The sequence below is a fragment of the Gallinula chloropus genome (assembly GCF_964237585.1).
Source record: "Gallinula chloropus genome assembly, chromosome: 11".
Taxonomy (NCBI): Eukaryota; Metazoa; Chordata; class Aves; order Gruiformes; family Rallidae; genus Gallinula; species Gallinula chloropus.
The window spans coordinates 15,765,253-15,793,077 of record NC_140096.1 but is presented as its reverse complement, the minus strand read 5'-3'; the positions used below and the strand labels follow the sequence as shown (position 1 = coordinate 15,793,077).

The 27,825-nt window shown below is 51.1% G+C and overlaps 1 protein-coding gene across 2 annotated transcripts in view; it reads right to left on the bottom strand.

Moving 5' to 3' along the window:
* LOC311195619 (gamma-aminobutyric acid receptor subunit beta-4) overlaps positions 1-27,471 on the bottom strand; it is a gene marked incomplete at both ends in the record, with an annotated part of 74,823 nt that extends 47,352 nt beyond the window's left edge. For both annotated transcript variants that reach the window (XM_084269031.1, XM_084269032.1), the window contains 2 exons: positions 23,292-23,380; positions 27,392-27,471. In XM_084269031.1, the coding sequence (XP_084125157.1) occupies positions 23,292-23,380; positions 27,392-27,471 (169 nt within the window). The remainder of the gene's footprint in view (positions 1-23,291; positions 23,381-27,391) is intronic.
* Between the last annotated feature and the right edge of the window lie 354 nt (positions 27,472-27,825).

Genomic DNA, 27,825 nt, shown 5'->3' with positions numbered 1-27,825 from the left:
AACTACTTAAAAGTTCATGGATATGATTTGAAGCAGCCTGACATTCCCCAACTACCAAGAATTTCCAAGTCACATGTGCTCAAATTATTACAGAGGAGCAGGTTTCTGTAACTCCCAGCCTCACAGGTTCACCCCTAGGAGCAGTACAGCCTGAGCTCGATTCTTTAATTCCTGGAAGTTAATTACCCCCTAGTTATGCAATTATCTCTGGTTATTCCAAATAATGTCTTCAGAGACCATCAGTAGGCTCCCAGTGGGCTTGCATAAGGTGTTACTGATTGACCATACCCAGAACATAGCAATCGAGTCTATGAAACACATGGGCAGGAAAGATGCTCCAGCTCTCTCCATCACTCTGTTTGGAGTGCTCAGCCTGAAAATCCCAAGTGAATTTTAATACCCAGGACACCAGGCAGGTACAGGAACCAGATCTGTGGAGTAAGAAAGCAGCACTTGTACAGCAGCGTTTCAGAGCAGAGCAGCACCCGGATCAGAGAACAGATCCCCCATATTTCACCATGGGCATTAGGGTACATGGCACCCCAGGTCCCCCCTCCTGCAGCCACAGAGCAGTTACAGACACCTGAGTAGAGGTTTGCTGGGAGATTCAGATGCTCCCTTACCCAGCACCCACTGACCACAGCATGCAGGATGAGCTCGTGAAGAAACACCACACAAGGGCAGTCAGAGCCAGACTTGTTGCTCTCTATTCCCACGCGCAGCCAGAGCTGCATTGCCACAACCCTGTAATGGCAGGGCAGAAACCAGCCATTCCCAGATCCATGGGCATCCCAGCTAGATCCAAACTCATACCCAGCTCTACCTAAACCCTTCTGACAAGCAGCTCCCACAGCCAGCTGGACAGGACAGCCCTTGCAGTGGGATTTAAGAACATAAAACAATTTCCAGGGAGATACACATCCACTACCAAAACCAGCCAGAAAACCTCTAGCAGCTCGAGGTGGGTTTCTAAGCACTACCCCTCTCCTGCCATCCCCACAGCCAGGGCACAAACTTAATCCCACCACAAGCAAAGCCCCTCTTCTCACACATGCAAGGCAGAAAACGATTCCTTGCAATGCAGAACTAGAAAGGGAACAGCAAGGAGTAATGCCACTCAAGTTATTAACCCTTCCATGGACTCATTAGTAGATCTAAGTGCTGAAATATTTACAGATAATCATGAAATGGCTTAGAAAGTAATTAGGAGATTGGGGGAGAGGGGAGAACCACACAACTGGAAATGAAGTGATTTTTTAATTATGTGTTACCAGAAGTAAGGAAGTAGTGTCATTAGGGCTGCCTTGTGATTGGGTATACGGTTAACCGAGACCCTCTGCTGCAAATTAAGCGGCATTATCCTTTAATGGAATATGAACAACACTGAAAACATCAGAATCAACAACTGTAATTAGGCCCTGCTATGCAAATCTCCTTAAAGAGGCAGTGCTCTTCTCCAGCTTGCAGTCGGGGGTGCCAGAGGAAGGGGTGCTCAGGAGGCCTTGTGGAGCCTCTGAGAATCCCTGCACAGGCACACTCCCAGCCACATCTTTGCCATACTGCTATGTTCAGCTTCAGCAGGGAACCAGGCAGGAAAACAACTGAGAGTCACTCTGGGGGAGAGATTCTCCTGCATCCTCCCTTGTGCCAGAGGCAGGCAGTGGCATGGGATAGCTTTTAAGAAAGTCAGCTCTTAACTCCTGAGTCTTTCTGCCACGTAGTGTTGTTTCCTTCAAGAGCTGCCCTACTGCCTGCATTGCTCCTGGTCCATCACCACAGGCACTTATTGTCAGTCACAGTCACTGTGGTTACATGTTCCCTCCTTCCTCATCCCAAAAACTTGTTCTCTTCCCCTGCCGCACTAGAGACCCCTGAAACCAGCAGGCTGGGTGGTTATAGCAGGGGAGCACTGGCAGTGGTGATATACAAATATTTGTCAAATACAGAATCTATCCAATCTAATCTATCTGTCTAGACATTTGTGCTGTGCTCATCACCATGGTATCTGAGCGCCTGAGGTCATGCAGTGACTCAGTGTCAGAGCCATGGATAAGATCCAGACCTCCTGACTTCCAGCTCCAAGGAGTGTGTAGATCAGCTATGCTGCTCCCCGTCAGCCTGGGCTCAGCTGCACCCTGCTCCCATGCGCAGTCAGCAATGTTCCTCATGGCCACTCTGGGCACTGCCAAGACCTCTACACCCCATCCATCACACCGAGTCAGAGGCTCCACCGCCTGCTTGCAACCCCTGGGGTACATCCCCATCAACCCACAGGCAGCAGTGTGCAGTTGTCCTACTGACTCTTGGAAGATGGAAGCAGGCAAAGCCCTGCCTCTACTGGATCTTGATCACAGGGAAGCCATTTCATCTTCTCCATCCCTGTTGTGAAACCTGGCTCACACTCTCCTCAGGACAGGGATGCAAACACACAGCCAACAGGAAAAGCACACCCTACATCTTACTGCAGCCCAACAAGCAATTAAACCCACTGGTACCCAGCATTCAGGCTGCAAGTAGTACACAGAATAAACAAAGGACATCACTTCTGCCAACGTTGATAGCTTCAGGCAAGAGAGATACAAAAGTAGGGTATTTAAAATACAGGATAACATCATCTGTAAATTTGTCCAAGAAAAGGCAGAAGTCTGCATTTGTGGACAAGGCAAGGGGCGGGGGGGAGGGGGAAGCAAAGTTGGTATTAAAGGTCCCTGCTTTTATCTGTGTCTTGCCAACGGGTGCAAAAATCCTTGACCTCTCCAGAAAGAAACAGCTTACGCCTAGAAAAGATTTGTAGGCAAGATCACAAGTGAGGGGTTGTGAGAAAAACCGCCACTTTTGCCAGGGAACAGCACCCTCACACAGCCCCTTTTCTCACCACCACTGGAGAAATCACCAACATTTTGTCCTGAAAGTAGTTTGATGCCTGTGAAAAGCGTACTTGGGAAGTTGGAAGGGAAGCAGACAAAGGAGTTATAATAAAACCTGTCCTTTTCCTGCAAGCGAAACTTGTCAAATATAAAAACAGTCGGAGCAGAGAACAAGTTGTGCTAATCTGCAATATTTTCCCAGCAACCAGTTATTACTTCCACATTTTATTTTATAATGCTTAAAAGCCCCAGAACCTAGAGCCGTGTTGCTACCCAAGTAGTTCCTACAAGCACGGCTACGGAGGAAAGGTCGTGTTTCCAAGCACTACAGCCAGAGGTGATGGCAGCCTGGATGACAACATCTCTTCCAGAACTCAGCCTGGTACCTCAGCTGCATAGAGCAGCAAAGACAGTGGCACAGAATTCAGTGCAATAAGGTCTCCAGACCATGGATGGTCACTTGTGAAACTGCCCTGTACTCATGCCCAAGCTGCCCCTCTCTTCACTCCTACCCAAGAAAGTTTGACTAAAGCAAGCTTGGGTTTCCCTGCCATGAGATCTCCAACTGCAATATGGACACAGCCAAAAAGACTGAAAAACAGTGGGCAAGAAAACAGAGCTTACTTTGTCATCCACTGAAGCCACACCATCTTTATGAACTGCAGCCAACGCTTCGAGGAGTCTGGTTTGTGCATTTCTGACCACATGAACTCAGCAATGCGGGCAGAGCCAGGCTTGCGGTTGCTAAGGGACAGGCATCAGCCTCAAACCTACCCTTTAGCCTAAACTACAGGAACAAAGGCACTAGAGTAGGGATCCTGGGAGGTTGCACAAGCCCTCATCTTTCATGGGAGCAGACCCCAGTTTCTTTAAAGCACCAGTGTCAGAAACTCCACAGCTCCCTGGGACAATCTCCTCCTGCTTCATCTGCAACGTAAATATGATTTTTTTCCTCATCGTTGCCCCCAACGATAGTGAGAGAATAAATCGATCATCCTTCCTTAACAACAGCCTTTATGCACCAAGAAACCATGACATCCCTCTCCCTCCCCCCCACCAATGCTGTCTTGCTTGGATTAAATGCACCTGATTTCTTCAACCTCTCCTCAGAGGTCATGTTTTCTAAAGCTCTGACAATTAGTGCTGCTCTCCCCTGGCCTTTTGCCAATTTGTCTACATCTCTCTTTTAAAGCACGGTACCCAGAAACCAGCCACTGAAGCGAAGACGACATGTCACCAGTACAGAGAAAGAGGAGCAGCAGCCTCCCATGGACAGCGTTCTCCTGAGCCCACAGGAGCCTGTCCAAACCCAGTGCACCCATCCCGGAGCTCCTCGCTTTGCGTAGGAGGCTGGAGACATTAAAGGGGCAGCCGAGCTCCTGCCATGTGAGTGCACCGGGCATGCAGGGAAAAGGGAGTGCAGTGCTGTCTCTTTTGGATGAGAGGGAAGATTATTCGAGACAGGTCTGTGCATGAGCCCCAGCACTCCCTGCTTGCGCCCTGCCTGTGGCATCACCAGCGTCTGAGATCCCTGCAGCAGCAGGAAAGCTGCTTTAACATCTTATGCTGAGTAAACAAAGCCAACCAGAGAAAATCAGAGGCTTCAGCCACTAAATCTATAACAGAACAGGTCTGTGCCTTACCCTGCAATGGTAAATACCCCCCTAAGGCATAACGCTCCACCCATGCCAAACCTCCTCCTGCCCAGCTCTCCAGAAGCCATGGGACAGCAGTGGCACCACAGAGCCCAGGAACAGAAAGTCCCAGACAAGTTTGCTCTTCACTGGCTGGCAGAGCTGTTTCTGCAGATGCAGGGCGATAGAAAGGCAGCATGAAGACAACAAGGTTTGCTGATCTATGTAGCTGCAGGACTATGGTGCCCTACTCAAAATTTTCAGTGAACCCCACACTGAGCAGGATCAGCAGCCAGGATGTTCTCAGGTTTGCCAAAGGCATAACCAGCACACAGACTGTATTCTCATTCCCAGGACTATTTCCTTCAGTCTTATCTCTGCTTTCCTGAATAAGGTAGAACTGTTCAGTATCTGCTTGTTCTTTCTGCAGAAAATGGTTTGCCCAAGCCACTACCTCTGCTTGGTTCACAGCCCTGAACCTGAGGGCACTCAGGCTTTATGTTTACAGCTTAAACCCTCAACCTACATCATTGCTACATGCGGCAATGGGTTGGTTATACAAGGGCTGATAGACACAGTTATTTAGGAGGCAAGAGTTCCCAGGTAACCAGAGGTGCAGAAGGCAGCACATCCAGCATGAAGCTTGTCTGGCTGAGGAGCTGCTGCCTGGATGAAACCATATGGTATCTTCAGAAATCCCACTCTGTCCCTCCCAAAACAGACACCTTTGAATAATTCTCAGCTGAAGGAGTAATTAAGTCCTGGGCCATAGGTTTTTTAAACCCACCTAAAAACTAACTCAGAAGCCAGTCTACTGCCAGGACACTCGAATTCACTGTGGAGAAGTCTATACCTACACCCTGGGGCAGAGAGAATGAAAATGCTCCTGGGTTTTCACCATATAGGAGGATGGTAAGAGGAGTTCACTAACTGCTGTCTGCATAATAGCTGCGCTCACAGGTCTCAAGACTGAGACTTTGCTACAGCAGTTAATAGGAGAATGTCTGAAAGACGCCATCCCAGCAGGTTACACAAGCTAAATCACAACGAGGTTTCCTGACATTAATTTTCCCCTTCCTTTCTTTTTAAGTTTAGGATTAGCATCAGGCACAAACTCAGCGAGTGTTAAGATTGCTTGAGGAGCAAGAAAACTTGACCATGTATCATGAAAGCAGGAGCGTTTTGGGAACCACTTGCATCCAGCATCTCTGATTTACAGTGACATCTAGAAGCGCTTAGTTCAGCAGGGTCTCTTAAGAGCCTACTTAAACTTTTCTAACAAAATCAAGGTTTAAACACCCATTAAACACTCTCCAACCTTTCTTCTACTTCTTTTATTACTCTTATTTCCATGACCTACCCCCTACCTGTAGCTGATGCTTTGCACAAACCTTGCCAGGCTCAGCACAACAGCCAGCAACATCAAACACACTGAGAGGGCAGTATCAAAGGTCTCCCCCTACCCTTAGCAGGACATCTCATGACATCCATTGGAGTTAAAAGAGCAAAGCATACCCTGATATTACACTTTTGGCCACTGTTAAACATTACCAGAAAGCAAGGTGGTCTCACGGCAAGTCAGCAAATATGACATTGCCTTCTCATCTGTGGGGCAACAGGGAGTACGAGGGACTTGCTGCTGAGGAAGCTCTTCCATGTGAAGCAAGCATGGTATTTTGCAGCTGAAAGACAGGGCCCTGGTCTCCAGAACATCTGAAGCTGTCAATGCCTGATGCTTCCCCCTGGATTCATTATTCTGCAGTGGCAGGAGGTGCATCTACCACCACCAATTCTCATGGAGCTTGCAGCTAGTCTCCAAGCAGGTCTGGCAGAAGACAGTTTCTTCTGGCTGACAGATTCCCTACATTTCGCCATACTTCTTTAGGGAGTGCTGGGCACTTTTTAAGCTGCTGAACCCATGCACAAAACCAGATTGTGCCTGGAGGCTTTCCCTCCACATCAGACCAGACACAGCATCACCCTGTGCAAGGAGGCTAATGAGGATTTCCAGCCCATACCACTCCGGTCTCCTCACAGCCTGGATTTTCACCTCATCCAGTTAGATGTCCAAATTTGCACTTTTCATTTAAGAAGGGAGAATACCAGGAACTTCAAGAGAAATTAAAAGCTGGAGCAAGCTCCCACCAAGATGGCAGTATGAAGGACAGGACACGTTTCATGGAACATCTAAGGGAGCATGCATAGCTCACCAGCAGACTTTTGGAATAACCTAAACACTGAACAATTCACACGCATCAGCAAGAGGCAGGCTTTCCTCCAAGCAAGCAACAAGGCCAGTTCCTCAGCAAGGAGCTGAGACACAGCACTGGCAGAACTGACCACTCCAGTACTGCTCTCCTGCAGTTCTCCTTGCCCACACACAGGTTAACCTTGATAACAGCAACCACACTTCCAGCACGCTGTCAAACGCAGCTGTCCCTCTAGATCTGAATAGATAAAGAGCATTTTCTCAAGCAAGCTGTGCCTGCTTCTGAGCCAGCACTTGAGGGATCCTTTTGGAGGAACAATGCTTTCCCCATGCAGATGTAGCACTCGCTCTGTGACTATTCCAGGGAAAGCAGAGAGCTAAGGAGCACAATCTGTGAGGCACAGTGGATTACCTAATCTATCTCCTGGGTCCTTTTAATGGATTAGTAGGTATTAGAGTGGGATATCGCAAATATCCCATGGAAATTTGGAAGTGAGAGAGAACAATCAACTGGCTGCAAAAACAGTGTAAAGGTTGTCCCAAAGGTATTGAAGGATTACAGAGGAAGCTAAATCAAGGTTGATTTTAAGAGATGTTGGTAGACAGCTACCCAAGCTGAATAAAAACAAGATCTCAAATGTATCAGGCTTAAAATGGAACAAGCAAGTAGACACCAACCTTTACAGCATCTGTACCGCTGGTAGAGTCAGTTCAGCAAAGCACCTGGACACACACACGGGGCTTCCAGCGTTAAGAAAAGTCAGAGACTACTCAGAATACCATCTGTTCTTGGGAGAGGGCTAGGCCAATATTCAGGAGACAGATTTTTAAAGCTGATTCTTTCTCAGTGGCAAAAGATAGCCTTCCAAAGCCCACACATGCAGATCTCTTGTCTGGGTGATCATACTTGTGAGGTTACAGAAAAGTGAGGGGGAAAATGAGTTCCCAGGTTGAGTCAATCCGCCTGTGCGCTCTCATTTGCAGAGATACACACGTGCTAACCAGACCCGATCGTTATCGGCTCGACACCACCCAAGCCATCAACTCGAAGAGCAACATTACAAAGAGCACTAATTCCCAGCTCCAATAGGCAGCTTACTTTGCAGGGCTGCCACAGCCATCAGCCTCTTTGTTGGAGCAGGGTGGTCCCAGAAGGCAGATCCAGCTGTGACCATCAAGAGATGAAGACAATGCCCTGACCTCCTGGTGCACTGTGCTGCTAGAACAAGAGCTCCCCTGCCCTCCCCTACCAGGGACATTCCTCCCCGTGTCCAGGGCAGCCACACAGACCAGCTTTAGGGGTTTGCAGGGCACACGCATTGCTTTTTTAACATCCCTCTCTGCAGGAGGAAGCATCGGCGTTACGCTGAGCTACCCCAAGGGAAAGCAGGCACAGCGAGCAGCCCAGGTCTTCTCCACCAAAAGTAGTAGCAGGAGGGCAGCAGGGCTTCCCAAGGAAGTGTGTATTGCAGACTGACAGCAGAGCAACACAAGCCAAGCGTTTTTTCTTTCCTCCCCAGCAGCAATGCGAAGCATCAGACCCACACGGATCAGCCGCCCCCACGTTTCTCCACCTGAGAAGACTCCCCTCCTACCTCTGTCAGGGTGCTGGCAGGCAAGCGCCTCTCCCGTGCGGGCCCTGCCAGCGCAGCCCGGGGCACGGCGCTGCCTGGGAGGCTGGGGTGGGTGCTCTGCAGCCATCCTGCCCTTTGGCTTTCGCTCAGAGCTCCCAATTGCTCCATCTCCTCACTGCCCAGCCAGCCTGGGCACTGCCCACCCTGCCAGAGCTGCTGCTCCCTCAGCTTGGGCAGGCTCAGAAGCCTTTAGCATCCCACTGCTCCTCATTTCCCAGCCCCACCATCTGTTACCCTGCTTTTTGAGAGGGCACATCCTTAGAAAGGGTGGCACATGGTCACCCAACACAGTGAACCCCACAGGTACCTGTGCCTAAGGGACTGGGGCACTTAAGGACCAGAACACACACCCCACAAGCCTGAGTGCAGGCAGCTGCCTGCTCCTTGCCCCACCTCACCTCCAGCTCACCAAGCTGCTCTCAGGGCAGACATACTCCCAGGGCTCCCTCAGGGCCTGCAACACACCCCTTACAACCCCACTCAGCCTATCCCTGCCCAAGCTCCAGCACCACAAGGCCCGTACAAGCACACCAATTTTAAAGCAGGATTAGAGCTGGATCCCTATGACAGGGACCCCCCCACAGCATTCCTTGCAGCAGTCCCCCTCCTACCTACAAACAGTTCCCAGCATCAGAGGTGGGGCTACATGCAGAGCACCCATCCCAGTGCCTTCTGGGGCCTGAAATAGGATCCACCCACCCAAATCTCTCCTTCAGAGCCCCCAGGTGGGGCTGCCAGGGTAGCACAGAGCTGAGGTCATTTAGCAAATTTTCCTGCATCCCACCTGTCAGCTGTGGAAGTTTCTCCCACATTGCCCATCAGCCCCTGGTGCTTCTCCTCTGCACAAAGAGCCTGAACCACCTTTTCAGTGTTGGGCTTTTCTGGCACATTACAAATAAAGGTCTGCTGGATGGAGGAGCCTTTCTCTGATGTACACTGGAAATACCATCCCACACCACCCCCCCCAGACAACTGCAGGCCTGGCCTGTACTTGACTACATGACCCATCTGGGAAAACCCTCTCACCTGTTACCAGACCCCAAGCCATCTATTCCCCCAGCTGAAAATGAGCCCAACCAAATTAATTTAAATGGGTTAACACGAGCTTCTCTGTTCATATCACATCCATTACTCTCTCTTGGAAGTATCTGTAACAACAACAGAATATCTGGACTTGTCATTTTATCAAAGTAACAAGAAGAAGGTGTTTTCCTTCCCCCCCCTTTCAATTTTTAATGAGTTAGTCACACCTCTTCATCACTGTTTATGGACTTTTGTCTTTAAAGGATCCCATAGCATCTAATTCCTGGATTGAATCCAGTTGGACACACACAGCATGCAGGGAAAAAAGAAAAGAAGCTGGATGGCCAGGTCAGGACACTCACAAACTTGCTCAAGTATCGAAATTGGGAGTGGGACATCCAGGAGCAGCAGGGGACAGCCCTTCTGGGGCCTCCTTGCCATACATCCACGAGATTTTTGATGGTGTTGGACATGGTCCTTCATCACCTAACAGTGCAAAGGCCATGAGTGACATCTCCAAGGGAGAGAAGGTCACTCCTTTCTTGTTACTTCTACCAAGTCCTTTGTGGAGATACAGCCCTTTCCCAGTGCCCACCTTATCTTCCCTAATAGAGGCTGCTATTAGTCCTTTTGTAAATGCTGACTTCAGCAGCCTCCCACCACCACCTCCCCATACTGTGCACCTGGTCCTTCCCTTACCCTCTGAAGGGCATGTAGCCCTTTGGCTCAGCCTGGAGGCAGAGCTCTGGGGTCATGTGGTTGCAAAGGCTCAGGGACAGGACAATTTACAGTGCAAGTATTGGGAAAAAAAGGAGTGAGTCAGGCCTGAAAATACCATGGCATTCACATTAAAATCATGAGTCTGAGTTAGAAATCATGAGAAGCAGAGCACACACACAAACAAGCCTCCTCCTTTCCAAATGTTATACATGGGATTCTATGTTTTCATCTCCCAGCTTCTGAGTCCTTTGGCTGTGCCTTGTTCAGGGCGTTTGGCTTTTTCTCCACAGTCTCAAGGCAGAGAAAATTTTACAAAATTCCCTGGTGATGGATCATTGCAAGAGTTCTGTAGGCAGAAAAATTCTGTGAGTTGGTGTCTTTTGAAAGACTGACCCGTGTGCTGGTGTTTCCATCATTTCAGTAACGATTGGCTTGCAAAAGTGCCCTGGAAATTCAGCAAGACAAAAGCTACCAAGTTACCTTTTAGCCCAGCACCTTCCTCTTATTAAGAGACAGAACTAACTAGAACTAACTGCTATTTGTTCACCAAAATAATTGCTTTCACTCAGGATGCATGGATGAGCGAATCTTGCAGAGCTTTTACATCTCCAGCAATTCATCAACATAATAATCACACATTATTAACTTGAGTACTCATCAATTTTTTTTTCCCCCTCTAGCTTCAAATACTAGCAAGGAGCTCGTGTGCAGCAGGAAAGAAAAACATGTAGAGGAACTTGTGATGAATGTTCTATTTTTGCTTTGGAAGGAGGATAAGAAGAAAAATCCAGCTCATAGCCTACCCTCTCCCTCACTTTCACCCTTCCCCAGAGGCCAGCAGGCTGGGCTTCCCTGCAGACCTTCTCCCCAGATAGAGGAGGTTTCCTTCTCTGGGTGACTGTGTCTCACCAGTAAGGTCCCACCTGGGTGGCCCTCTTCTCCTGGTGGAAACAGTCTCTGATATTACATCCAGAGCTTCACTGCCTGCAACAGGGACACCTCCTTCTTGATGTATTCCCTGTTGACCTGTCCAGTGCAGCCCTTGTATCTGGCCTTTCCCATGGCATGTCTCCCCCAGCCTGAAGGAGTCATAAGCCACAGTCTCACTAACACGAAGCTCTTAAAAGAACAAAATCTGCAGGAGGATTGTCTTCCTGTGGCAAATGGGTAAGAGAAGAGCAAGAACACCAGAGAGCTGGTAGCTGGGGAGATGCTGATCAGAAGCCCCATCTTGGTTCTGTGGTACCACTGCCATTACGACCTGTGGAAGAGGAAGGGGCAGTTTGGTGTTCTCAGTGAGCCTTTGGGATGATGGAAGCACAGGAACCAAGTAAGGCATACTTCTTCTGGGTCATTGCTGTTGGTAGGGGTTGATCTGTACAGTAGATAAAAGCCTACCATGGTGATATCTATAAAGCAGAATTTTCCACTTTACAGGGATAGAAATGTGCTTGGGTTGGTGCCTAGATGCTGTTTAATCTAGGGTTCAGTGTACCACCTCATTTGGTAAAACCCTACCTTTGAAGAAGAGCTGAAGGACTGATCAAGGGGAACCATCCCACTGCAGAAGGCACCAAGAATTGGGTATTGTTAGAAGCCTGAAGCCAACAAAACTCAGCAGTAATGAGGAGAAGGTGGCAGGGGGAGTTTGCAACCACCCAACCAATGAAAGGACTATACAAATTACCCCCACACCTTCAAGGAGCATGATGCTAATTGAATATGCTTGACTGATAGGAGATGATGCAGTAATTACTAACCAATTAGAGTAAGTTTATGTGGGTTTCCCTTTATCCTGTAACAAGATAAACATGTGGTAGATGCTGGGCACTAGTGCAGTAGCACCCATCTTTGCACAGGTATGAAATACATCCAGTACCTCTGCTCTGTGTGTGTTTTTGTGTGCCACACACCAGGTAAATCATCCCATTTTGAGGACAACAGTGGCTTTTAGTGGCTGAAGTAGCCCTGTGGGCTTAGAGTGTGGACCATCACCCTGGGAGGGGGAAGGCTCTGGTATCCGTTCCTGCTCATAGGCCATGGTGAGATTCATTACAGAAGCAGGAGAAAAGAGAAGGTTGGAACTAGTGCAAGAGCCAGGACACCCTTCCTACTTTTTCTACTACATGACATGATCATACACAGTGAATAGATCATCTGCCATGAATAATTTTTAAAAAATATATTCAGCCAATGATCACAGTTTCAAAACTTGAGCTTCTCTGAAAAGGGGAACTGCTTGTGAGCAAAGCTACTGCCCTTTGCATGTGGGAGCCTTTCCTATGGCTATACCATTTCTCTGCAGCAAGGTGTGGGCCCACCTGCCTCTTCCTTTTGGGAATTTCACAGGCCACCACAGCTGAAGGAATGGTCATGGTTTGGTGACCAAACAGTGAGCCAGTGCAGTGAAGGTGCTCAGGTCTGTTCTCATTAATGAAGAGCAATAGCAGAAGAAGAACTTCCCAGAGATATTCCTTGGCTGCCACAGGTTTTACGTGTCATCCCCAACAAACCATCCCCTTTTGGTCTCCCCTCTGTATCAAACAGACCTAGTGGTGATCCACCATCCCACAGGTAGTGGGGGGATTTGATGGGCAGTGTTTGTGTTTGATGGGAGCCTTGCTGCTATTTGTCACAGAGAGCCTGCCATACTACCTGAGAACAAATTATATTCATGGATAATCAAAATCACATCCCACTCAGCCCCGATTCGAGAATCCTTTTTGGCTGGTGATGATGTCCAGAGCAGAGAGAGCACAGCTTGATTTCCAGAGCCCAGGCTGAGCTGGCAGAGCTGGCAGGTAGAAATATCTTGTTTTGACTGGTAAACTGAGCAAATTTGACATGGAAACCACTGAGGGAGAATAAATATGGAACAACAAGATGTAATTTTTACAGAAGCTCTTTTCCAACTATAACTGTACTAGGAGCCATCCCAGACTTGAAATAAGAGGTCCTGAGGTCTGGGAAGGGAAATTCAAGCCGTGGTAGGTTTGACTGAATCTCACCCTTGTCACAAGCAGAGACATCTCTAAGTGCACAATTACTTAACAGCACTATTCCTGCAGGACTGCAAAGAGCAGGAGAAACAGCAGCGGGAGGGGAGAAGGATCGGAGAAGAAAGAAGAGGGTTTAGCTCTGGCATGGAACCAAAGATAAATGCCCAACCCAGGAGAAGAGCCTATAGCAACTGCACGATCAGTGTTACCCAGATCAGCCTGAAATTCATACCCCACTCAAAGCAAACAGAGCCTCTCCTACGGCCTGGGAGGAAGGGCTGGTGGAGAAGAGCTGGGTTTCTTTCTGTTTAATGGGAATGGGATCAATCACTGCATCTCCAGAACACCCATTTACCTGACCAGGCTGTTCGTGCCACGGGGCCCGGCCATTTCTCTTCCTCACCCACGTGAGGTGAAGTCCTTTGGGGGTTGACACCACCCTTCAGCACATCGCTGGTCTCCACCCGTGTTTCTAGTCACGTTTGGACACACACATAGCATTTCACATGAAACAGCAAGCTATAAATAGACACTTGACAAACCCCACCCAGGGCTATCCACGAGAATCACAGTCACACAGAATCACGGAATCACACGGTTGGAAAAGACCTTTAAGATCATCTAGTCCAACCATTCCCATCCTAAGCTAAACCAGATCCCTGAGCACCTCATCTACCCTTTTTTTAAACACACCCAGGGGAGGTGATTCAGCCCCTCCCTGGGCAGCCTGTGCCAGGCCCTGACAACTCTTTCAGGGAAGAACTTCTCCCTCACATCTGCTCTGACCCTGCCCTGGTGCAGCTTGAGGCCATTTCCCCTTGTCCCATCTCCTGTCCCCTGGCTGAAGAGACCAGCGCCCACCTCTCTGCACCCTCCTGTCAGGTCAGTGTAGGTGGTGATAAGGTCTCCCCTCAGCCTCCTCTTCTCCAGGCTGAACACCCCCAGGTCCCTCAGCGGCTCCTCATAGGATTTGCCCTCCAGCCCCTTCCCCAGCCTGGTTTCCCTTCTCTGTACTCATTCAAGGACCTCAGTGTCCTTCTTGTGGTGAGGAGCCCAGAGAAGGGATCTCACAGGCGTCCGCACCAAATGCTCTCACCGCTACCGAAGAACCATGTTACATCAGTTCACCCTGACATTTCAGTAACCTCTAAGTTTGGGTTTTGGGGTGGTTTTTCCCCTCTTTGGACCAGCCCTAGGTGAGAAAAGTGATGTGCACGAGTGCAGCAAAGCTGCAGTGTGTTCCTGGCCTTGTATATCTTCCACTACAGGGGTTAAAAATATTTTCCTGGAGTATTGGGAGTCTTAGGAAGTGAACAATGCAGAGATGTAAATCTGCTCTGATGAACAGCTCTAGGGCTGTGGGAATATATTTTGAGTAATCAAAAGAACTTGTACTAATGGGTTTTACACTCCTTTTACATTCTGCTTTCAGTGGCAGTCCCTCGAAGGCAAGTTTACCAGCAAGAATAATCCCAGAAATGGGGAATGTTATGTAGACATTAATCAAGGAGGAAGATGGGTCCAGGTGAGACGGTAAACATCCTCCAGACTGGCTATAAACAACAATCTGCTTTTAATCAGTTAATTAATTAAGAAGTATTGGATTTATTCTACTAATCAATAACTTGAATGCATTGCATTTGGTCCTAAAAAAAATTATAGCTAAAAAAAGAGGCAAAATTCTTAAATGCCTTGTTAAAATGATGATTACATCTTTCCTTTAGAGAGGTATCTCAGCACCCCTTGCTAGCCACAGGGTAGTGCCCCTCACGAGCCCCGGCGTGCTCCCAGGGCCCAGCTCAGCAGTGCTGGAAAGCAGCTGCATGGAGATGCAGGGAAAGACTGCACCAGCCAAGGAGGAGAGGAAGGATGGGGACAAAAAGGTCCAATTATCCCACACAGTCTTTGGCACTGCCATGAGGTTCAACATCCCCTGTGAAAGAATTCTGGCTCAATGGATGGGAGCAAGGCTTTATGTCCTTCACCAGGTACCACATCCAGCAAGCCATGCTTGGTACCCAAGCGCAGCTCTAGGGCAGGCACACAGATCACTGAGGAACTCAAGTTTCTGGGATGAGACTCTGGGGGAACCCATCATCACTGCTGTCACACCACCCAAAACTCCCTCCACCACTCTGTGTCAGAGCTTCCTGCCTCTGCAGGGGCAGAATAAGGATCTTGTGGGGCCACAGGTGAATGCAGAGATGTGTTCAGCATGCAGCAAGAAGGTTCACAAGCTCTGTCCCATGGGAGGGAAGGATGGGTCTAACATTCTAAAGCATTATTGCACCCAAAAACCCCTCAAAAATAAAGCAAGCATGAGGAAACAAAATGAGTGAAGGGGATGAAGGTTAGGTGGAGGGATGCCCACTACTGAATAGATGCTATGGAGCCAGCTCTTGATTAAACAGTCCACAAGATCCTTGTTCATCCCTTTCCCTTGTTTGATAGGGGGTGGATTCGCTCTGAAGATGATGCAGGATTATCTACTGCAAAACAGTGCTGACAGTGGGGTCTCTGCCTGGTTTGCTGAAGAAGCTGATAGCCATGCAGCGAGTGAGGGGGAGGCCTCCAGCAAGGAAAAGAAGATGTTTGTGTAGCTGAGTCCTGTTCTCCAGGACTGGATGTGTCACAGGGGTTCCTGCATGGCTCCTTCCTACGTCATTCACCTAAACCTCACAGGTTTTGGTGAACTCTATGTGTCTCTCTCCTGGGGTGCTGGGGCTGAGCACTCACAGCTGTGGCTGAAATCAATAGGAGCTCAGCTTCAAGCATGTAGCTTTCCAACTACACCACTGCTGAGTATTCCAGAAAATCAGCTGGTTTGGCTGGGCACCCCACGGCAGGGGACACTTTTGACTCCTCAGAGGGGAGGTGTGAACATGTTCATGCTGTACTGGTGTGCCTGACAACAGTTATAAAAACAACTAATTCTGAGCAGGTCTGAGTAGGGAGCAGACAAGGAAACACGAGTCTGAGGTGGTGTCTGCCCACCCAGTCTCAGGCTGTGCATCGGACACGGGTCTCACTGAGGCTGGCTCAACCTGCCCTTATCCTCTGCTGTGCCCACCTCAGCTGGTGCCCACTGCCACGCTCCCCAGTCTGTGCCCCCTTTGAATGAAGGGAACAGGAAAGATGGGCTTTGTGTGTGCAAACAGTCTCTCTCATGTGCTCTGTAGAGGTGTTCAGGAGGAAGCGACCGTTGGACCTTGCCTCCTGATGCACTTTCCCAAGGGGACCAAATATAGATCCAGAGAGAAACCCCAATTCTGGCTTTTCTGAAGTCCTGAGAGTCTGACTTTACAGCCTCAAAGTCCTTTTCACAGCATGTATTTCCTATAAAAAGAGCAAAGGGAAAAAAATAGAAATCCCATCATGTGGCAATGTGTTAACATCCACATATGTCCCAAGAAGGACTGAATCCTTTCGTTTCCTGCCACTTCAGTTAATGAAGTAAGACACAACAGCAGGAGGTTGTCATCTTCCTTCTGGATTAGCCCTAGAGAGGATGTGACCCATGGTCTGGAGCCAGAAGTCACATAAATGGAGGAGGAGGTGAGGGCTGCACAGCTGCAGTCAGTTTTACTGACCAGGAGCATCCTTTTCTTAATACCCTTTCCTCAGGAGGGAAGGTGGGACTACTGACAGCCCTGGGGATGTATTCACCTTTTCTTTGGCCCTGGGTGACACCAGGTTTTGCAAACTTCTCTAGAGGCATCCTGCCTCTCCTGCCTCAATTTCCCCCTTTCCCCAGTCTGATCCATATTCACCCTTCTGCGTTCAAATCCAGAGCTATTCCCCTGCCCTGCTGGGGCATAGGGATGGAAGGGTGATACATTCCAGTGTAGCAAGGGTCTGTGAAGTGTGGCATTTCAGGATAACCCTCTGCCTAGCATTGGGCAATTTCTCCTGGGCATGGCCCTGAGGGGGAAGAGTACCTTCCTGCTGAGTCTGGCCCCAAAGCTGCAAAAGAGTTGGCTCAAGGCATCCCAGGAGCACAGAAAATCGCATCTGGCTGCTCTGAAGTGTAAATATTTTTGCCACAGAAGAGGAGGGGAGAAGAGCTGAGGACTAACTCTGGAAGGGCAGGCTTCCAGCTCCTGCTGCCTCCAGGACAGGCAGCCCAGGACCAGCCCTGACCCCTGCCAGACTGCCCCCTTCCCAGCCCCTCACCTGGGCCCTCCTCCAGCAGCACTACAACTCCCGTGGTGGGGACAGCCCAGCCAGGTTGACACCCACCTGCTACATGTGCATCTGCTGGAGGTGCTGCCAGTTTCACCCCCAGCATTTTAGGAGAGGAAAAAACCCAACCCAGCATGTACATGCCTTGGCTTGACGTCAGAAACGAATGAAGTATTTCACCTAAAATTTCTCCCCTCCCCTTCAAGAAGTCCAAGCTGCATGGAAAAACCACAACCACTGTGGCTGAACCTTCTATGCAGTGGAAAACAGGGACATTTTCAGGAAGCCTTAACAATGTCAGTACCACCAGTCTTGCCTAGGAAAGAAAACAAATTCCCATTCCTTCCAGTACAGGACCACTAAGACCAGCTGTTTGTCAGCCACCAGAGGCTGGAGGGCCAGGTTTTGGGTCCCCCTCTGCCTCCTGCCACATTCGTGCCAGCCAACGCAGCCGCTCAGCCTGCCAGCCCCGCCAGTTCTGGAACCCTGAGCTACTGAGGATGCTTCACTGCAACACTTTATGCATCAGCAATCATTTATTTTTACAGTTCTGGGTTTCAAATGATGCTGTTAGGCAGGCAAGGGCTAAGGATTCCATCCCTGGGCCCACTGAATTTGGAGTGGCCTTTGAAGAAGAAACACTGGGGAACAAGCAGGATGTGGGGGCACACTGGCTCCCCAGGAGTGTGCAAGTGAGATGGGGCTGAGGACAGGAGGAGCAGGGGAGAAAAAAGGAGGGAGGCCAAGATACTGCAGAGAAAGAGGGATTTGGGTGTCAAAGGTGAGGGGGTGGGTCTGGGCGAGGGTGATGAGAGCTGGGAAGCCAGGTCTGTGGCAGATGAGGAACAGCACTTGGGCTCTGTTCAATCTAAGCCTCCTTAAGTGCTATTTCTCCTTAGGGAAGTTTGAATTAAAAATGGGGCAGTGGAAACCTGCTGGATCCACAGGCAGGAAAACATGGGCTTTACTGTGCAATTCTGAGGGCTTCCTGGTCACTCCTCTTTCACCAGGCGTTTTCAGAGGCTCTGCACGCCACTGAGGAGAACCTCTAGGAACTCTGGACTCTCGATGGGCTGGTGGCAAGGAGCAGGGAATGCCCTCACCTCGCTTTTGCCTAACGAGACCTGTAAACGACGCTGGGTCCCCTTTTCCATCTGTTCCTGAGAAACAGCCATCCACTTGAAACTCTTGCAAAGTTTTGGGCTGAAAACGTTGCACCAACAGAGAGCAGCTGAGTCACTGAGCTGGAGTGGGATCCTCCTGCCATTCCTTCATTGCTGTCTCTACCCTGGAGCAATACAGTCTTCATTTGCTTTCTCTTTTCCTTTTTTTCCCTCTCCTATGGAACTAATGCTTCTGGAAGTGAGTGCTTAAGAGCACTTACAAGATCCAGGGTGCTGCTCTGAAAGCTTTCTCTCTCCCCCACCCGTGGTCCTGCAATGCTTCCCAGACCTGATCTGCAGCATGCCAAGCTCACCCAGTCCTAAATCACCGGCATCCTGCTTGCCTTACCGTGGTGTCATTACTGTGCTTGCCAGGGACCCACTGAGCACTGCCCCCCTTGCTGTTCACCCCCCAGGCCTGGGCCAGCTGGATGGCACTCACCTGAGGTTTGGTCTCCGTGCTCCTCCAGAGCTGAGCAGGCTCCTCAGCATACCCTGCCAAAAGACCTCACTCTGCATCACTGCTGATCTTGCAGTACCAAGACAGATCTCCCTCTCCAGCAGACCAAGAGCCCTGGCTGGATCTTCTTCCTACCCTGTAAATCCCTCTCCAAGGCTGTTCCAGATCCCCACCACAATCCTGGCTTTGCACTGACCCCCTGCCCTTTCAGTGCAAAGCCAGCTCCTTGCTCAGCCCTTGAAACTTGGACTTTGTGGTCTCTCTGTGTCCCACCCTGCACTGTCCCACATCTCACCAACATGGTGTGCTATCCTAGGGCTTGGAGAACTGTGTCTGAGAAGAGGAGACCTTCCAGGCCCTCCCAGGCTGGAAGAGTTTCTCATCCACACCCCAAGGACTGATGAACCTGATAGTCCTTTAATGCCACCTCCCACCCAGTTCACATGGAGCTTGACCCCCTTGGGCAGGGATGGCTTTCTGGAGGACTTGCTCCCAGATTTTTCCATCACCTTCACCCACATGGCTCTAACTTTCCCCCCTTTCTCCTGCACGTCACCCCATTCAGCCCAGCTCCCCAGATGAGCACATCACACTCACTGCCACAGCACCACCCCTGAGAGCCGACCTGCTCATCAGCCTAATGGGTTTCCAAGGGGTGGGGGAGAGGGGCGGAGAGCGAGTGGCTGATGCTTCTCAGCCACTCAGCTTGGCCCAGAGCTAACGAGGCATCTCAAAATTAAAAAGTGAACTGCAATCCCCAGCAGGCCTGTCCTCCTTTTGGCATTAGTCGGAGTTCTCTTTCTCTCACAAAAAAAGGACTGGGGACCTGTGAGTTGAATCTGGAGCTGTTGAAGCACCACATCCCAGGCACAGTGGGGGTGCTGGAATGAGGAGGGCAGCCCTGTGCCATGGAAGTGTTGTGAGGTGTGAGATCTGCCCCACCATGGCATGGGGTATAAACGACACACAGTATCAGGCTCTTCCACTGCCTCTACATGCAAAGGTGCCCAGCTGCCCCCAGCTCTGCAAGAGGCAGGATCCATGGAGGGGGCATCCCAGGATGCAGGGTGGTACCCTGCCTGCAGGACTGAGCAGGTAGGGACAGTGCAGGAGGGGCTGCTGCTGGGCAGTGATGTGGGGGGAGGATGGCCAGAAGGAAACAGCAAACCTGACAGAGGAAGGTATGGGGAGAGCCGGCAGGGAAAGGGCAGAGAAGGGATGAAGGGAGGGCAGCCTGCTTTACTGCTTCTGCAGGCTGTGTTTCTCACACAGACATCTGTCTGGGAAGGACCTTTCTCTGCCCGTGCTTCCAGGGTGCCCAGCACCAGCTTCTCTGACCTTCCTGCCCCCAGCAATCTCATCCTCAAGGAGCGTAGGGCTGAGGACTCTGACCTGGAGAGGTGTTCCCTGGAGCAGGCTCACAGGCAAGAGGTAGGTGCTTTGCTCCAGCTCTCTGCACTCGGGCTGGCAGCTGCCTGTCCAGCCAGACCCTTTCATCACTGCTGGGCCAGCCCTGAGACAGCCCTATGCCATTCCTCCAGGGCACACAGCTCCAAGCAGGACCCCTTGCCCTTTCAATGCAAAGCCAGCTCCTTGCTCAGCCCTTGAAAAATTGGGCTTTGTGGTCCCTATGCATCCCACCCTGCACTGTCCTTCATCTCACCGACATGATGTGCTACCCTAGGGCTCCTCTGAGATGCTCTCTTCACCATTCACCACTCACCCTGACCAGTCTTCCTGGGGCAGAAGAACAAGCGGGTGAAGAGTGATCGTCTGCTCCAGCAAAGATGGCTTACATCCATCTGGAAGGCAGTTGAGGGGTGGTGGGATGCTCCAGGTGGAGCACGAGTGGGACTGTGGGGCAGTGTTCTAGAGAACAGACCAGTGCAGGGAATGAGGTTCAGCCCAGTCCCATACATCCCTGAGAGACAGCAGGTCTGCATGCACACAGCTTCCAGGGCTTTGCCCAAAACCTGTCCTTTCCAGCTGAACACAATTCACTAGGGGAAACTTCACCCTCTCCATAGCAGGGCTGGGGCTGAAGTAGAAGCCGCAACAGGTTAGACACATCCCAGCATAATCCCACCTCATTTCTTCTAGCAACGGAATTTGGCCCAAGATTTCACAGACATGGTGAGCTCTGGAAACAGCAGCAGAGCAAGGAAACTTCCACCCCTCTCCCCTGGGTTTGTAATGCTGATGTTCTCCAGCTTTCAGACTCACCTCTCAGCCCTCAATACTAAATGCAGCAGGGGCAATTTTGTCCAGAAAGCTTATCCTCAGGAGGAGGGGGTCAGGCACTCTGAGAGTTGGGGCATCCCTGCACACCGAGCACCAAAGGCACAGTCACTGGTGCTGCCAGCCAGGACTTTGCTCTCAGGAGCAAATGGAAGGACAAATAAGGGTGAAAGGCAACAGTGAGATGAGTGTGGGGGAACAGGGTTATCTCATTGTCTTTCTATTTCTCTGCTTAAAAGTGAGGGGAAAAGCAGTTTGTACTTTAGGAATTCGGAGTACAGTTAAATAAATCACAAAGGTTGCCCAAACCCATCCGTTTTACGGTCAGGAAGGATGTGGTGCCTGCCCAGCCCAGCCCGTGCACTGCCCAGACCTGGCAGGGTCAGCAGCACCGCCAGCACTGAGCCCCAGGCTGCCCTGCCCAGGCAGAAGGAAGGGCTGGTCCATGTCTTGGGGGGAAAGTTGTATTCTCTGGGGACCTGGTATCAGAGCACACAGGCTGGGAACTGGACCTGGGCCACTGGACCTCCTGCCCCATGGCTCCCACTGCACCCCTCTGCTCTGTGCCCCCGTGGAGCCAGATCCCTGCTGTTTCACTGTACCACAGTCACCCTGGTGGCTTACACGATGGTTTTCTTGCAGGTTTTATGTCACCTCTGCAGTTCTCCCCCTCATAAAATGTGACTGCACCAATTCCTGTGATCAGGGCTGGTCAGCTAATACAGATGTTTGTTTCCCAAACAGAGCCTTTAAATCAAACCCAGCCATATCCCATGTTCAAAGGAGAAAAGGGAGAGGGGAACCCCCCCATCCCCTTTCAGATTGCTGCAAGCTCCTCCAAAGTTGTTCCCCACTGTGCTGAAGTGATTTCCTGCATGCCCCTGAGCATTATGGAGGGATGAGCATCTCACCCATCCCACAGCTCTCTCTGAGGCCAGGGTGCTGGTACTTGGAAGCCCCTGCTCCACCCTGGTGTAGAGCATGGTGACAAGGGCTGTGGGAGTGGTGTGCATGGGGAGGGGAGGCAGCTTCTGCTGAAGGGTAAGAGGTGGTGAGTGGATGGGGGCAGATTTAGGTGAGGTGCAGGGAAAACACAGGTTTTGGGGAGAGACAGGTTCATTCATAGGGTCATGGGAAACTGGACTACACTGGTGTGATTTCAAAACCTGATGAAATGAGTGAGGATATTCATCCACTCATTCAGGGAACTCTGGATCAGGCCCCTGGGAGAGAACTTGTCCCTTGTATCACCATGGCTCTGGCATCTCTCCCCCTCAGGAGCACAAGCATGAACCTGCTTCCCATCAGTCACCTGGAGAAGGACATCAATGCTGTGGTTTCTGTCCTTCTGTAGGCTGAAGATCCCCCGATCCTACACATGTCCTCATGAGGAGGAAATAACATTGCCCAGAAAAGACTGAAAACAGCCAAGTTCATCAGGATTAAGGCAGAAGTCCCCCAAAACCCCCTCCCCAGTGCAGTCTTTCCACTGCCTGCTACTCTCCAACAAATGGACTTTAACTGTACAACAGTACCCAAGGATTACTTCATATTTCATCTCCTCAGGGACAACAAAGGGAAGGCCCTTCCCATTCTCCTTTTGCTCACAGGACACAAGAGAGGAATTGCAGATCCTTGCATCTCCTCCTGAACAAGCAGCAAGGCTACCAACTCCACAGGGAATATTTTATCCCATATTGTCACTGAAGGGGCAGTCTGGGAGACCAAACAACAGCCCTGCCACCAATCACCCCAACCCTCTGCAGGGAGAAGAGCTAAAACACCACCAGGCATTGGGAACAGAAGTGGAAGAGTGATGACCTGTTGTCTGTGACGCAGGACAAAGTTCAGAGTAGAGGAAAAGCAGAGTTATCTCTGTCCCAGCTAAACGTGCCCAGAAACATCACACCATGGACAACCCAAGTGTCTGCAGAGTGGGAAGGGGAGGAGAGGAGCTAGTGAGAGGAGGATGGAAACCAGGAGGCAAGAAAGAAACGTGAGGGAGAAGGCAAGGAGGAGGAAAGGGCTAGCAGAGACCAGAGGATGGAGACGCCAGATGGGAGTGTTTCACGAGGTCAGTGCATGCTGCAGGTAGCCAAGCCAGCGGCACGGACACGCCATGGCTCCCGTGCCCTGCTCCCCGTGACCAGCCATCGCCATACCTCCAAAGTCAGGCCTGAGGCGGACGTCATAGCCCTTCAGCAGTTTGTCCACAATCTCTTTCACCACAGAAATATTCCCAGTGGATGGGCTGAAAGACAAAAGCAGAGAGTCCGTGTCATCTCGCGTGCCACTGGCCGTGTGGGCCAGCATCCCTCACACCCCACAGCATGAAAGCACCAGTGTGTGCTACAGACACCCTGACCACCAGCACAGCCTCCCCGTCCCCTTTCTCACTCATATTCACATCCCTGGCACAGCTCGTGGCCTCTGACTTGCACACAAGGACCACAGGGCTGCCAGGGTTCCTAAGCCATCCCAAGGGGTGGGATGGGAGCCTCAGCAGGTATCCTGTCTCCTCTTCCCTGGCTCCCCCTGAATCCTGGTTAGCCTAAACTCCTTCCCCCCTGCTCTTGCCTGGTGTGTGCCCACATCCCAGCAGTCCCACCAGGTTGCTGATCCCCTTTATCCCAGGCACTGCTCACCCATCACAGGCACTGCTCACCACGTACACTCTCTCCCTGGCCACTGACCCAGGCATGTGGGGTGCCTTGCTGCACACACACACCCCCACACCCCAAAACTGCCCTGTCTATTCCGCCAAATAGTGCACAGGGTGGATGCAGCCTCTCTCCTGGGGGCCCACTCCCCTTCCCCTGCCACGCTGGGCACTTGCTCTTGGTCTCTCACTTGCCATGCAGTGAGGTCCCCGCTACACAGGTCCCACCTGCCGCAGGCACCCTGCACTGTCACACACCTCAGTGTGAGCCCTGCTTCCCAGCACACCCAGGCACTGCTCCATTTACTGGACTGAAGGAAAAAGCCAAAGCTCCTCTTCTCCTATGGCCTCAATGTACAGTCAGCTCTGGCACGTAGAAAGTCATTTTGCTTTGCAGCATAACCATGACTTCTTAGCAACACGAACCAAGAGATGGGGACAACAGAGAGCCCATCTTTCCCTCTGCAGTGGTCCTTTCCCTCCTGACCCTTTGACTCTCATGGCATGGGGGTTGCCACCCTTCCTAACACAGATCCAGCTTCTCCAGCCATTTCAGCAAGAAGGGAGCTCCCCCTAAAAACAGCCCCAAAGCCAAAGCAAAAACGAAGGTGGGAAAGCAGAGGAGCTAAAAATATTGGGCCTATTCAGTGCTGCGGGGTATCTAGGCTTTCTGCCTGAACACCCAGCCTCTGTGCCACCCTCATCCCCTGCTTTGCATGAGAATAGAGACCCTGCCGTGACAACCGCTGCTCTTTGCAGTCACCCACCACAACAGCATGTCTTCCTGTCAACACCACCTCCCACATCCATCCAAGTCAAGCTGGAGAGCTGCACCATGGCACTACCTCTGCCAACCTGCCCCATGCCTCACTGGACACGGGGTTTGTGCTGACATGTCCATGTGTCTACACACACATGTGCACACACACACAGAGACACAGGCAGAGACACGCTCTCCTGATTGTACAGAGGACAGACAGACTCCCAGCCTGTGCACACAGACACACAGGTACACAGAAGCGCTGGAGCTCAAGGGTACAGCTGTGGAAAGGGCACACACGTGTGTGCGTGTGTGAGACCACCTCCAAGTCTGTGTGGAGATGACTGGGGGTACAGATCTTGCTCCATCAGGATATGATGAGGCACTGGACTGGTGACACAGTTTATGCAGGAGCACAGAGACAGGTGTTTGTGGGTGCCTGAGACTGGGTTCCCAGGTCCCCAGACTGGGTTCCCAGGTCCCCAGCCTCTCCATACAGGTGTGGGTGGAGGCACGTGGCACCGCTGGGGTGCCTGGGCATGCATTAAGGCTGTGGATGCAGAGGCTGTGTATGTGTGGGGATTTCTTAACCAAACAGGGATGTGCAAATAGGCAGCACACTTCCCAGGCCTAGCTTTGGTGCATGGACAAACCATTCAGCACTTGTATTTGGGAAGAAAGGGGGGAGTGTCTGAGCTGCACTCTTGTCCGTGCATCTTGGAGGGGTACAGGTCTTCACTGCATTGCTAAATGGAGTGAAAAAGGTCAGAGAGGTGCATACAGGTGGACATCTTCACAACACTGTGTGAAGGCTCACAAGGTCTGCTTTTGCACCTGTGGATTTCCATGCGAGTATGTGAGGTTTTGCAACGTGCTTCTGCATATGTTGATGGTGTCCACCAACATTTGTCATCTCTATAGGCAGACAGGGGTTTCCATATTCAGAATAGAGACACTGTGTTCTTCTCAAGGGATTTAGACAGTTCTGTCTAGCTTCACATGGCCCATAAACTCAGGTAGCAGCATTACCTCCTTAATACAGGCAGGGAAACTGAGACAGGGGCAGTAACTAATGTGTTGGGGTCCCTGCAGAAAGGGGCAGAGTGGGAAGAGGGATACAAGAGCTCTTTCCTCCTCACGTGCTACAAATTAGCACAGTGAGGGCATACACTGGCATCGTGATTAAGAGCAAGGTCTCTTGCCTCTCGGAGCTCCTTTTGATACAAAAGGCCATGTCCCTCCTGCTGAACAGATTTGCCCAGCTGTGAGCAAGCAGCTGCATGCAAGTGCTCTCCCTGGCCTGGCAAGCAGGGGTCTGCATCTGCTCAGGGAGCACATCCACCCAGCCTGGGAACTGAATCTTTAAATTCTGTGTCCTGACCCTGTGTGGGTGTGTGCTTTGCATGTGCAGGTACACATTCAGCCAAACACATACGTATCCAGGCACAGTGCTGTGGGCTGGTACATGTGGTCGTGGCTGAAGGTATGAGTACACGGGAGAGCGTTTTGTCTCCGAGGTGGGGACCACGTATACGGGCAGCTGAGTATCAGCCCTGGACATGAGCAGATATAGACATATGTGCAAGGACATGTTGGAGTGAAGGTGTTTGATATGGGCATTGCTCTTCCCACACTCGCCTGGACGCTGCCTGTAAGCGTGCTGGTGTGTGTCCCCATGCAGAGCGGAACCATGCATGAATGGTGTGGGCAAGGGGCACGGGTCTGCGCATGTGCGTGTTTATAGCTACGGGAGCAGGAATCCTGGTCTCTGCCGATCTGCAAGGCTGTGCGGGGACCTGCATGGCTGCGTGGGGAAGGCACTGCTCAGTGGGCACTGCTGAGCAAGGAAACACCACGGCTCCCTCCCCAGCAGACTTCACCAGCAGGTACAAACCCACCTGCCCCTATGTGTGAGAAGGGAGGGTGGGGAGGAGCAGGCAGCGCTGCTCCTGCCTGCGAAGGCAGTGGATAAACACCTGTGCCGGAGCAAACAGGTGTGCTCTGTACACCTTGCCCGGACTGGAGAGGTGCCCCTGCATCTCTGGTTGCTCGGATCACCAGGAATAGCTGCAGCTCAAGTATGCAGCGTGGTGTAACTGCAAACACTGACAGGGCTCGGTGCAGAGCAGGTAAAGGCTGCTGTGCTCTGTGGGTGCCTTGTGACACACATGCATGTGCGCCCGATGGGGCACGGATGGATGCGCACATGCAGGGATGCACCCGAACCGATGGCACCCACCAGCTGGTTATGTGCCACGCCATAAATCTGCGTGGAGGCACAGGCAGAGGCATTGCAGAGCCGGGGCTCTGGTAGAGGCACGGCACGCTTGGCTCTGAGTGTGGCTGCGTGTGCACTTGTGTGTGTGAAGGCGCAGGCACGGCCAAGGCAGCGCTGTGCCGGGGTGCGTATGCACACAGCTCGGTGCCGTGCGCTCCAGCAGCTCCCACGGACACCATGTTTCCCAGGGAAAAAAAAAAACCCTTCTTTTTGCCATTTTCTCCCAGGTCGTGTATGGAGGGAGGGTGGAGAGGGAGGAAAGGGGGAGGGGGGGTGAAGACGACGACGACACGACACGGACAACTCGCTGCGAGTGGGCTGTGAGGTGGGCTCCGTCTGCAGAGAGCCTGCTCCACATCTCATGTATGAGCATCCCTCCTCCCCTTAAAATGACACTGACTGGGAAATAACAACAGCAAGCGGCAGGGAAAGCAATTTGGGGAAAGAACCCCCCCCCCTCCCCCTTCCCCTTTCCTACATACAGATCGATGGAGAAAACCCCAGCAAAACAAACAAGCCCTGTATCAGCCCCCCTGTCCCTGCAGCCTGGGATCGCAATCCTTACCTTTGCGCACAGCAGGCGAGACAAAGAGCTGCTAAAGCAGAGACAATTCCACTCAATCTGTCTGCCTGAAATGTCCACATTTCCACAAAGACGAAGGATGAAAAAAAAATCTTTGGAGGGGAGGGGAAAGAAGGATGGATCTTCAGAAATCCCCCTCCAAAAAAAAAAGGGGGGGGAGGGGAAAAAAAAGAAACCGACCCCCCCCAGTGAATGATTTCCTAGAGAAAAAGAATAATGAAAGAAAAAACCCTAAAAAATGTGGGGGAAAAATATTTCCCCCCCCCTCCTTCAGTGCCAGTCAAAGAATTCGTTTCTTCTTCCTTTCAGCATCCTCTCAACAAGAGACATCCTCTGGCAATGGAGAAAAATCCCAAGAGAAAGAAAAATAAAATGCCCCAAAATGGGCTCAGCAAAATGGGAAATTGAATCTCACA